The following is a 12,984-nucleotide window of genomic DNA, read 5'->3' on the forward strand; positions in this document are numbered from 1 at the left end:
GGTACAATTGTAAATGGAGTTGTTTTCTTAATTTCTCTTTCTGCTAGTTCATTATTGGTGTAATGAAATGCAACAGATTTCTTTATATTAATTTTGTATACTGCAACATTATTGAATTCATTTATTCTGATAATTTTCAGGTGGAGTCTTTAGGGTTTTCTCTGTATAGTGTCATGTCATCTGCAAATAGTGACAATTTAACTTTTTCTTACTAATTTGGATGTCTTTTCTTTCTTTTTCACCTCTGATTTCTGTAGCTTGGACATCCAGTACTATGCTGAATAAAAGTAGTGAAAGTAGGTATCTTTGCCTTATTCCTGATCTTAAATGAAAGACTTTTTCACCAGTATGATGTTAGCCGTGGGCTTTTCATAGATGGCTTTTAATGTGTTGATGTATGTTCCCTCTAAACCCAATTCATTGAGTTTTTATCATGAATGGATGTTTTATTTTGTTAAATGCTTTCTCTATTGAGATGATTATATTATTTTTTTTTAATTTTATTTTTTATAAACATATATTTTTTTCCCCAGGGGGAAATGATTATATTATTTTTAATCCATCATTTTATTAATGTTGTGTATCACTTTTATTTTTTGCAATTATGAATCATCCTTGCATCCCAAGAATAAAGCCCACTTGGTAAGTGGTGAATAATTCTTTTAATATATTGTTGAATGTGATTTACTAGTATTTTGTTGAGAATTTTTGCTCCTATTTTCATAAGGGATATTGGCTTATCGTTCTCTTTTTTTATTGTGCTTTTGTCTGGTTTTGATTATCAGGGTAATGCTGGCCTCACAGAGTGCATTCAGAAACTCTCTTGCATCTTCTTTTTTTTTTTTTTTTTTAGTATTTTGAGAATAATAAGAATTTAACTTCTTTAAATATTTGGTAGAATTCCTGTGACACCACCTGGTCCTGGACTTCTGTTTGTTGGGAGTTTTTAGGTTCCTGATTCAATTTTGTTACTATTAATTGGTCTGTTTTAATTTTCTATTTCTTTCTGATTCGGTTGTGGAAGATTGTATGTTTCTAGAACTTTATCTATTTCTTCTAGGTTGTTCAGTTTGTTGGCATATTATTTTTCCTAGTAGTTTCTTAAAATTCTTTGTATTTCTGTCATATCAGAAGTTACTTCTCTTTTGTTTCAAGTTTTATTTGGGTTCTTTTCCCACTTTTGTTTTCTTGATGAGTCTAGCTCAAGTTTTATCGATTTTACCTTTTTAAAGAACCAGATCTTGGTTTCACTGATCTTTTGTGGTTATTGAAAGATCTTTATTTCTGCCCTGATTTTTATATTCTTCTTTCTACTAAACTTTGAGTTTGTTTTCTAGTCTCTTTAGGTGTAAGGTTAGATTATTTGACATTTTTCTTGTTTCTTGAGGTAGGCCTGTATTACTATGAATTTCCGTTCTTTTTTTAAAGACTTACTTATTTTAGAGATAGAAAGAGCAAGGGGAGGGGCAAAGAGAGGATCTTAAAGTAGACTCCCCATGAGCATGGAGCCGATTTGGGGCTCAATCCCAGGACCCTGAGGTCATGACCTGAGCTGAAATCAAGAGCTGGATGTTCAACCGACTGAGCCATGCAGGTGCTCCTAAATTTCCCTTTTAAAACTGCTTTTGTTGTGTGCCAAAGATTTTGGCGATTGTGTTTTCATTTGTCTCCATGTATCTTTTTTTAATTTTCTCTTTGATTTCTTCACTGACCCATTGGTCATTTAATAGCATGTTGTTTAGACTCCACGTGTTTGTATTTTTTCATTTTTTTCATGATTGATTTCTAGTGTCAACCCATTATGGTCATAAAAAATGATTATGATTTCAACCTTTTCAAATTCATTAAGCCTTGTTTTGTGGCCCAACATGTGATCTGTCCTAGAGAATATTGCATATGAACTTGAACATGTATTCTCTTGGTTTTGTATGGAATGTTCTGTACATGTTCTGTTAAGTCCATGTGGTCTAATGTTTCATTCAAAGATACCATTTCCTTTTTATTTTCTGCTTGGATGATCTATCCATTGATGTAAATGAGGTGTTAAAATATCTTACTGTCAGTTTCTCCCTTTATGTCTATTAATATTTGCTTTATGTATTTAGGCGTTCCAATGTTGGGTGCACAGATATTCACAATTGTTATATCCTCTTTTTGGATTGATCCCTTTATCATTCTGTAATGTCCTTCATGGTCCCTCATTATAGTCTTTGTTTTATAGTCCATTTTTTCTGATATAAGAATTGCTACATTGGTTTGGTTTTTTTTTTCCCATTTGCATGGAATTTTTTTTTTCAGTCCTTTACTTTCAGTCTGTATGTGTCTTTATCTGAAATGAGACTCTGGTAGGCAGCATATGGATGGGTCTTTCTTTTTTAATCCATTTAACTACCCTATGTTTATTAAGTGGAACATTTACATTTTTTTCCCCCTTTGGACCTTTATTTTTTATTAATTTCTTTAACACCCAGTGCTCATCACAACACATGCCCTCCTTAATACCCATCACACAGTTACCCTTTCTCCCTACTCCTCTCCCTTCTGTAACCCTCAGTTTGTTTCCTGGAGACCAGAGTCTCTCATGGTTTATCTCCCCAATTTCTTCCCATTCAGTTTTCCCTTCCTTCCCCTGTGGTCCTCCGTGCTATTCCTTGTGTTCCACATATGAGTGATACCCTATAATTGTCTTTCTCAGCTTGACTTACTTCACTCAGCGTAATCCCTTCCAGTTCCATCCATGTCGATGCAAGTTCTGATGGTTGGTAATATTCCATTGTATATATGAACCACATCTTCTTTATCCATTCTTCTGCTGAAGAACATCTCTGACCTTTCCACCATTTACATATAAAGTAATTATTGATGGGTATGTACTTACTGCCATTTTATTCATTGTTTCCTGGTCATTTTTTTTTCCCCTCTTGGGTAGTCTTGCTATGTGTCTCTCTCGCTCTCTTTTCTTATGATTGATGACTCTCTGTAGTGTTACACTCTTACTTCTCTATTTTTTTTGCATGTATATTATAGGTTTTGGGTTTGTGGTTAGCATGTGGTCCACATGTAACATCCATACACACACACACACACACACATATATGTACATATAAAATAAAAAAGTTCTTTTAGATGGTGTTTAAACTTAAGTGACTATCAACTTAATATAGACAGTTTTATATATGTACATATATATAAAAAACTCTATTAAGTTGATAGTCACTTAAGTTTGAACACTATCTAAAAGAATTTTTTTATTCCCCTTTCCACATCCTATACATATGTTGTCCCACTTTGCATCTTTTTATTTATAATTTTCTTCTAATTATGACCTTTTACTTTCCATTCAAAGAAGTACGTTTAACATTTCTTATAGGCCAGTTTAGTGGTGATGAACGTTTTTAATTTTTGTGTCAGAAATTCTATCTCTCCTTCAATTCTGAAGGATAATCTTGCCAGGTAGAGTATTCTTGGTTGTAGGTTTTTTCTTTCAGATAGGCCTGGATTATTCTGGGGTGCTTTGTGCCTGTACCACCTTGGTGAGAAGGCTGGCTGTCTATAGTGAGTGTCAACCAGGGGTGTCATGGTATGTGCCATGCTGGGCCCATCTTAGTGGGATAGCTGAAGCCAGTGTGGGCTAGGTGCTGGGGCTCACTGAGGCTATAGCCTCCAGAGTGGGCCCAGAACCCTAATCCTACCAATGCTATCATGGTGGCAAAAGAACATTAACCATGGTGCTCATCAGCCTCTGTGACCTAAAGGCTCCATCAGCTCCCCTACGATTTGGCAGTATTCTAAGGTTAGCTCCTTTACATTCCAAATCGATCCTTCAAGCCATGGCTTTTACCTGCGCCCCAGAGAATCCGGGGCTGGTATGGACTCGGGGCCCAGGGCTTCCTGAGGTGGCAGGCCAGCTATCATGCCAGAACCCTGTTCCCATCTGTGCTGTCAAGAAGGAAGGAGAATGCAGACCATGGTACTCACCAGCCAGTGCAACCCTGAGGAAGTTGCAGCAATCCTCAGTTATTTGGCATGTTCTAGGGCCAGTTCCTTTATATTCTAGGTGGTCTTTTAAACCATAGCTTTTTTCCTCACCCATGGCGAATGACTCTGCTTAAGGTCCCTCAATACCATTCTTCCCCTCTGCAGTTTCCTTAAGGAACATTAAGGAAGGAGGATTCCCTTCATTATCATGTCTCCACCTCTTTTGCCAACACCATCTATGTGGTCTTATCTTTTGCTGTACAGAAGTTGTTCAGTCACCCCTCAGTACTTCAGGAGGAATTGCTCTATCAAGAGGTGTAAGTCTGGTGTATCCAGGGAGGAAGTTGGCTCAGGGTCTCCCTATGTCACCATCTTGGACCAGAACTCCAGATGTTTTCAATTTACTTTGCCCAGATCCATCACAAGAATCCACTAACTATAATAGCTAGACATTATGAAATGTTATTACTTAATAAGACTTAAAAGTCTAAATGACCCTCACCCTCACCCCTCACCCAGCCCCGAGCCATAGGCTGCAGAATGGATGCTTTGTCAGCAGGCCTGAAGACAACATTCATCTCATTGTCCAGCTCTTGAGTGACCAGGTACATTGTCAATGAGCAGTAATGTTTTGAAGAATCTTTTTTCCTGAGTATTGGTCTCAACAGTGGGCATCAAATATTCAGGACACCATGTTGTAAAAATGTGCTGTCATCTAGGCTTCATTGTTCCATTTATGGAGAAAAGGCAGAGTAGATTTAACATCATTCTTAAGGGCCCACGGAGTCCCAGGAAGGTGAATAGGCATTGGATTCAACTTAGTCAGCAGTTGTATTAGACCCTAACAAGAGTTTCAACCTGTGCTTTGAAACTTTGACGTCAGGAACTGACTTCTCTGTAGCTGTGAAAGTCCTAGACGGCATCTTCTTCCAACTGAAGGCTGTTCATCTACATTGAAAATCGGCTGTTGAGTGGAGCTTCCTTAACTCTCTCAGCTCGATCTGGAGAACTTCCTGCAACTTCTCCATCGGCATCTGCTGCTTCACTTTTCTTTTATGGAGGAGGCTTCTTTCCTTAACCTTCATGAACCCACCTCTGTTGGCTTCAAACTTTCCTTCTGCAGCCTCCTCACTTCTCTCAGCCTTCAGAGAGTTGCAGAGTTAGGGATGGTTTCATTTTTCCAGACCACTAAAACTGTCTCCATATCAGCAATAAGACTTTTGCTTTCTTATCACCCATATGTTCACGAGAATAGCGCTTTTCATTTCCTTCAAGAACTTGTCCTTTGCATTCACCAGCTGGCTATTTGGTGCAAGAGGCCTACTTCCAGCCTCTCTCAGCTTTCAGCATGCCTTCCTCACTGAGCTTAATTATTTCTTGCTTTTACTTAGTGATAGATGTGTGATTATTCCTTTGACTTGAACCCTTGGAGGCCCTTGTTGGGTTATTAATGGGCCTAGTTGCAGTGTTGTTGTGTCTCAGGGAACAGGGACCCCAGCCTGAGGAGGGGTAGAGAGGTGGAGAACAGTTGGTTGGTGGAGCAGTCAGAACACACACATTTCTCAGGTAAGCTCCTTGTCTTAGTTGGGTGTGCTTCATGGCACCCTAAAATAGTTGTAACAGTAACATCACAGATCACTAGATAGAACAAATATAAAATAATTAAAAAGTCTGAAATATTGTGAGAATTACCAACAATGTGATAGACATAAGCAGTGGTGTTGGGAAAATGGTACCAATAGACTTGCTTGACATCTGGTTGCCATGAATCCTCAATTTCTAAAAAATGCAGTATCTGCAAAGCACAAGAAAGTGATGTGCATAAAAGGAAACAGGTCTGCACTGAATAAAGCCCCTCAATAAGAAAAATGTGCCGAAGGGCCCAGCACTGTCTGACCTATAACACCTATAAGCCCAGATTCCAAAGTCTTGACTTTGATTCCATTCAGTAATAAATAAGTAATCTTAGCAGACACTAGAGGGACCAATGGTCCATGTGTGCCCAGGACTGAAGGGTCAGCAGAGTCATTAGCATGACAAGATGGTTGGTCACTCTAGAGATTACCTCCTCTTGCTACCAAAATTCTTCTCTTAGAAATGAAAATGTTTAAATACAGTGAAACCTGAAGATAAACCATATTGCAAGTTCAAAGATTTCACTATAACAATACACTTTGTGCCTGTGGTACTATATACCATTTTTACTAGTATGCATTTTTCTGGGTCTTGAGCCTCAAAATGTTCCTGTTGGAAAAGGATCCAGACAGATTTTAAGCATCTATATCCCCTCCCCTATAACATCCTTTGTGGACCAAGAGGTAGGATTGCCTCAAGGTTACCTGGGTAAATTGGGGTGAGCCTCAAACACTGGCCAAAATGTGCTGCTTTTTATCCATTATTTTATATAAGGCCTAGAGTTCAGGTTCTAATATTCTCCCCCAGCACCATCAACCTCTTCAAAAACAAGCCATCACTTCACATGTCATTGTACTATGAGAAGAAGCAGAAGGATACCTCTTGGAAATGCCAACTGCCAGCAGCTCTCTGGGGACTGCCTGGATTTTAATCTCTGCTTCATCACTAACTTTGTGACCGTGGGGACAGTAAGCAAACGTCCCTCTGATTCTCCATTTCCTCGTCTGTAAAAAGGGGTTTAAGCCTACCTGCAAAGTTGGGAATGAAGATAGGAAATCAAACCAAAAACCCAAACCGTCCAAGTGCCTGACATGGAGGACAAAATGATCATGTTATAAGCGCTCAAATTTGAACAAGTAAAACCTTAAGTTTGTGCATATTTGTTGAAACACACAAATATACACACATGCTTCAGAATGTGTGGTCTCCACTCCCAGAAACAAAAAATAGCCTTTCTGTTCGGAAACATTTCCTTTATATAGAAACACAGTATTCATTCAGTATGCAACCAATTTTTGACCATCTGATTTGAACAGGTTCTCTTCTCCCAAGGCATCTATTTGAGGGCACACCATTGCAACATGTAATTATCAGCATCACCATTATTGTTTTGCACACTTAATACCATGTTTCTTTCTCCCACATAGAATTACTACCCAAGAGGAGTCCCTGAAAGAAACCACAGCACATTCATAACAAAGATAAAAATGATCTTCAGATTCAACTAAAACAGTCCAATTTCATTAGCTGCAAAATCAGAAAAGTGAAAACCAGCCCACGTGTCATCACAGCCATGATCATTCACACCTCTATGAAATGAGGGGAGCAAAGAGAAAAATGTCTGTTGCTTCTTACCAAGCTTCTATATAATTTTAAATTACTTTTTTTTTTTAATTACTTATTTAAAAGACATTTTGCTGCCTTTGGTGGTGCAAACATTTGGGTGTTTCTCAAGGCCATCCCTGGGCAAGGCAGAGGGCACATGTGAAATGGAAAATAGTAGCCCTTCCTAGACTCCTGGGGTACGTGCACAGGAGACTTTCTGATTTCCAATCTTGGCTCAGTTCAAAGGAAAAAGAGAAGCATTCTATCCCTGCGATGAAAAAAAAAAAATGCAGCCTACTTCAGGGCATGCCTTTCAGTCCATTGAAGTGTTCACAACAAGTCCTCCTGGCTCCTCTTGCAGGATCCTCTCCTCCACGGTCTTCTGTGTAGTCACTGTGCTCAAAGGGTCTGCAGCTTCCCGAGGAACAACTGTGTCTGGCTGGGTATGTTCTGGAAGACAAGTTCTGTTGGCAACCACCTTCTGCCTTCTGGAGCAGATGTCCGGGTTCCAGGGATGGGAAATCATGCCAGAAAAGCAAAGACCCAGCAGCCCAGAATGGCTAGTCTCTGTCTACAAAGCCAGCACAGTCTCCACACCAATCAAATGTCCTCGGAAATATTAAATCAACTGGACATGGCTGACTTAATCATATAAAAGGCTTTATAAAATACTCCCTGCACTTAAAAAAAAAAGTGCATGTAAACATCACTTCCAAGTCCCTGGCGAACCCTTGAGTCTTTGATCTCCTCTTTGTGACATTTTGCAGTTTTACTTGCTCGGCTTCCTTGGAGGGATCAGTCTTTTTTTTTCTTATTAACGGAGTTCGGAGTCTGAGGCTGCCTCTGGATATGAGCGTGTGGTTTGATTGGCAGAAAGAGTATTATCAGGAGACTTATGATGTGTAAATAAAAATACATGGACCTAGAATAAAACATACACAAAAATTAAATTGCACACAAGGATACAAACGGGAAATGTCGCATAGGTGTGATCACACCATCTGCAGTCCAGCAAGTGACCGGCTTCAGTCCACACCGCGGAAACCTCCAGCAGGTGAGCAAGCCACAGAAGGGCCAAAGCCACAGAACTGGGTACAGCAAACTCATCAGCCTGTCTGCAGACAGACACATAGTACTGTCCTGCTGCCAGAAGCAGACGAAGAACATTAATCCCACAACAGACAGTCAGAATCCCCTAATACTCAAAATATATGAGGATACAGGAAAATGCAAACCCTATATTCTGTTCCCTAGACAAAAACACAGCTTACACTTTAGCTGATGTACTCAAGCATAAGGGGTTCTTCTTGTGTGTGTTAGGAGCCAGAAGAATCCAGATTTTCAAAGCTTACTCCATAACTCTGAAAATCGCTTTCATCCAAACTAATAAGAAACAAGTGTTGCTTTTGAGTCTGTGGGACTTTTATTGCGTAAATGTGTTCAGCATGCTGAGCACAAAGTAGACCATACTGGGCGTATCTGTAAATGTAATTGATTAGAAACAGCTTGCATTTGTACAATTGTTCTAGATCCTTTTGGAAAGACTGACTTAGGCTTTCTCCAATGCTATTTGAAAAGCAAGGGAAAAGTAATGTTAAAAGGAGGGGAAAAGACCAACAATGGATTCATGTGTCATTCTTCAGCTTCTGTGATCATAAGGTCAGACACATTGGAATCCGATAATTTACTTTAACCCACTGAGCCACCCAGGCGCCCCCGGAATCTGATAATTTACTTATTCCCTAAATTTCCCCCAAAATGTCTACAGAATAGTCAAGACTTCTAACAGAAGGGAACACATCTTCACTCATTCTCTCAATAAGCATTTACTGCTTAGGGTGTACAAAGCTTAAACAAGGATCTACAAAAAGGCAAAGCCCCCATATCTTACTTCGGGGGGATGGGAAACAAGACAAGTATACAAGGTAAGGGTATACTTTCCCCCCACTGAGCTGGAGGACAGGTTTCAAAACCCCCAAGTGGATGTCTCAAACTGTGGATAGTGCTGAACCCTCTGTATACTGTATACTATGTTTGCCCTACATGTACCTACCTATGGTAGAGTTTATGAATTAGGCACAGTACGAGATTAATAACTAATAATGAAATAGAACAATTATAATCACATACTATGAAAATGTGGTCTCTTCTCTCAAAATCCAGTATAGTGGTACTGTACTCACCCTTCTTGTGTTGATGGGAGATGATTAAATTAGTAGCGTGGGGCTATGACTGACCTTCTGACCAAATACATCAGAAGGAGGATCATTAGTCTCTGGAGAGCAAATGACCATGACTGAAACCATGGAAAGTAAAAGTGGGCATGAGGGGCTCCCGGAATCGAACCAGCCCCAGGTAAGTGAGCAACTCATTTATTGTCTAAACCAGAACACAGAGAATGAAAAAATTCTACAGACAGACACACTAGCTCAACAGGTGTAAACTAGGGTTCGCAACAGGCATAGATTTCAGCCTGCACATCTGTATACTTTGCTCTTGCATTTTGCCATAACCTCTCCTATGTGATTAGAGCTACATTGGAACAATTATGTTAAAGCGAAATATTTTAGGAGTCAAGGGAAAAATATTTCAAACCCCTGGCAAAGTTTAGAAACCTATTCTGACCCGCCATATTTTTCTAAAATTTTAAGACCTATTTTATCTTTTTATTATGGAAAAACAACATTTATGGAGCACACTCGGACTGATCTAGGTACTCCAGATGCACAGATGAACAAGGCACAGTTCCCATGCTCAAGGACTTTTTATCTACAAAAATATCTATACAAATTCTAACATCCTTGCACGTGAATTTAAGGGTCATCTACTTAACGTATATAGTTTTGCTTTCCAAAACGAGTTCACAGCAAGGTTCTGCTATGGACTAAACATGATGGTATTTGGAGAAGTAGAGCTTGGAGAGGTAATCTGGTTGGGTGGGGTCCCCATGATGGGATTAGTGCCTTTATAAGAAAATAGAAACCAGAGCGGAAGCTGTCTGTGTGTGTGTGTGTGTGTCTCTCTCTCTCCTTTCTCTCTGCCAAGTGAGGGCACGGTGAGAAGGCAGCCTTCCTTAAGCCCAGAAGAGAGCTTCCACCAGAAACTGAATCTGGGGCGCCTTGATCCTGGACTTCCCAGACTCCACAACGGTAAGAAATTGTTATTGAATTCACTGTCTGTACTTAGTTCCAGCATCCTGAGCGAGGACAGGTTCTTTCATAACACACTGAAGTGCTCACTTGGGACTCACTTACAGCTTAGAAGAAAGAAGATTAGGGAGGAATTTAAAGCTATGAAGTCACAATAGATTGAAAACTGACTACGTTTAAAAATAAAGCACGTCTGAAATTGAAATGTTAAGCAGCGAAGGACAGACTGAGAAGCCGATTTGCATACACCTGCCATTCACTGCTGGTTACACAATTAGCCCCAAGTGGGGAACGCATCTGGAATGTAACCAGACCCACCTCCACTAAAAGACAATTCCATTTTCATTTCTTCCATCAGATTCAGTGATTCTCTTAAGAGATGCTGAAAACACTTTTTTCTTCAATTACCCACTCTGAGTTTCCACTTCCTGCAAGGATAAACAGGGATCCTGACCCCTGCTTCTCTCTCCCCCAGCTCACTGCTAGTTACCACGGAGTCTACCCTCTGCCAACACTCATGGCACTTGGGGCTTCAGTGCCAGACCTCCTCTAGCACGAGGGGCCTGTCTATGCTGTTCCCTGCATCTGGAGCACAGTAGGGAGTGCTCCAGCTCGCCCCCCCACCCTCCCAACCTCACACGCTGTGTCCATTGTCATGCCTCCTCTGTAGCCCAGGTCTTAGCCCAAAGGCCACTTTCACCCCAAGGCTGCCCCGGATGGCCAGTCGGAGTCTGATCTTTGTACCATTTACTCAGAGAACAATTTCAGTGAGTAGTTAAAATTGGTCCATTAATGCCTGTCTCCTTAATCAAACTAGCCTCTCCGTGGGACCAGGACTGACTGATGTCTCTTTTAGTCTCACTACGTTCTCACCAGCTTCTAGAACGGTGCCCAGCAAACATAAGGTATGAAACGGTATTGAGTTTCTGCTACCACGTGAAAAAAAAAAGTCACCCACTCAGCAGTATCACGCACTTAGAATACTGGGGCATAGAGAGGTACGACTTGCTAGCAAGAGCGCTAACAAAACCAGCTCAATGTTAAAATGTAGACTAGAAAGGGTGAATATTGGCTGGAGGTCACAGATTCAGGGGCAAGAAGATGGGCTGTGTGTGAAGGGGCCTGCCCTCAGGGTGAGCATGGAGGGGGAAAGCCAGCTGAGAGCCAGGGCAGAGCAGGTGGGGGGCAGGGACCACCTCTCAAATGAGGGAGCTCAGTGGAACGGGGTACTGAGAGGGGAGATCTCTCAGAAGAGGGAGCTCATGAAGGGAGGCTACTGACAAGGGGAGTAACCCTCAGAGGTGGGGGCTCAGTGAAAGGAGGGTAGGGAGAGGAGGGATAACTCTCAGAAGAGGGAGCTCAGTGAAGGGGATAACTCAGAGTGGGAATATCTCTAGCAGGGAGCCAGTGACAAGGGCTACAGAGAGGGGGTTTGGCTCTCAGAAGTAGGAGCATAAGGAGTGTGTGTACTGACCGGGAGGATCTCTCTCAAAAGAGGGAGGTAAGGGAAAGGGGGGTAGTACAGGCAGAGATCTCCCAGAGGAAGGAGCTCAGTGAACGGATGGCATGGAGAGGGGGGGTATCATTCAGGAAAGGGAGCTCAGTGAAGGGGGTTACTGACAGGGGAGTGTCTCAGAAGAGGGAGCTCACTGAAGGAAGTTACTGACATGGGGGCTATCACTCAGAAGAGGGACCTCAGTGAAGGGGGTATAGTGACAGGGGAATATCTCTCAGAAGCGGGAGATAGTGAAGGGGAAGGTAGTGACAAAGGGAAAATCTCTCACAAGAGGGAACTCAGTGAAGCAGGGCTCCTGACAGAGTGATACCTCTCAGAAGAGGGAGCTCAGGGAAGGGGGTAATAACAAGGGGATAACAAGGTAATACCTCTCAAATGAAGGAGCTCACTGAAGGGGGGTACAGAGATGGATATCTCAGTAGAGGGAGTTCAGTGAAGAAGAGGTAGTGATAGAGGGGAATATCCCTCAAAGTCTATAATTTCTTATATATAAGAATTTTAATTTATATATATAAGAATTTCTTATATATAACAAGTATCTGAAACAGTGAAGGGAGGGTATGGACAGGAGGGATATCTCTCAAAAGAGGAAGTCCAGTGAAGGGGGGTAGTAACGTGCAGGGTATCTATCAGAAGACGGAGCTCAGTGAAGGGGGTACTAACCCGGGGATGTCTCTCAGAAGGAGTTTAATGAAGGGGGTAGTGACAGGGGGTTATCTCTCAGAAGCAGCAGCTCAGTGAAAAGAGGTTAGGGAGAAGGGGGTATATCTCTCAGAAGAGGGAGATCAGTGAAGGGAGGGTACTCACAGGGGGATAGCTTTCAGGAAAGAGAGCTCAGTGAAGGGGGTTACTGATGGGGGGTGGTATCTCAGGAGAGGAAGCTCAGGGAAAGGGGGTTACTAAGAGGGGTGTATATCTCAGAAAAGGGAGGGTAGGGAGTAGGGGGAGATCTCTCAGAAGAGGGAGCTCATTGAAGGAAAGGGTAGTGACAAAGGTAAAATCTCTCAGGAAAGGGAGCTCAGTGATAGGGGGTTCTGATAGATGGTATATTCCCAGAAGTGGGAGCTCAGTTAAGGGAGGGTAGGGAGAGGGGGGATATCT

General features: G+C 41.5%; 1 protein-coding gene across 1 annotated transcript in view; it reads right to left on the minus strand.

The window, feature by feature from the left end:
* Positions 1 to 6,889: 6,889 nt before the first annotated feature.
* Positions 6,890 to 12,984, minus strand: part of MBOAT1 (membrane bound O-acyltransferase domain containing 1) — a 109,849-nt gene continuing 103,754 nt past the window's right edge. Inside the window, exon 13 of the mRNA XM_032861628.1 lies at positions 6,890 to 8,140. Within this exon, the coding sequence (XP_032717519.1) occupies positions 8,014 to 8,140 (127 nt within the window). The 3' untranslated portion in view covers positions 6,890 to 8,013. The remainder of the gene's footprint in view (positions 8,141 to 12,984) is intronic.

This window comes from Lontra canadensis, unplaced genomic scaffold, assembly GCF_010015895.1.
Source record: "Lontra canadensis isolate GAN:19392208 unplaced genomic scaffold, GSC_riverotter_1.0 scaffold21, whole genome shotgun sequence".
In the NCBI taxonomy this organism is placed as follows: domain Eukaryota; kingdom Metazoa; phylum Chordata; class Mammalia; order Carnivora; family Mustelidae; genus Lontra; species Lontra canadensis.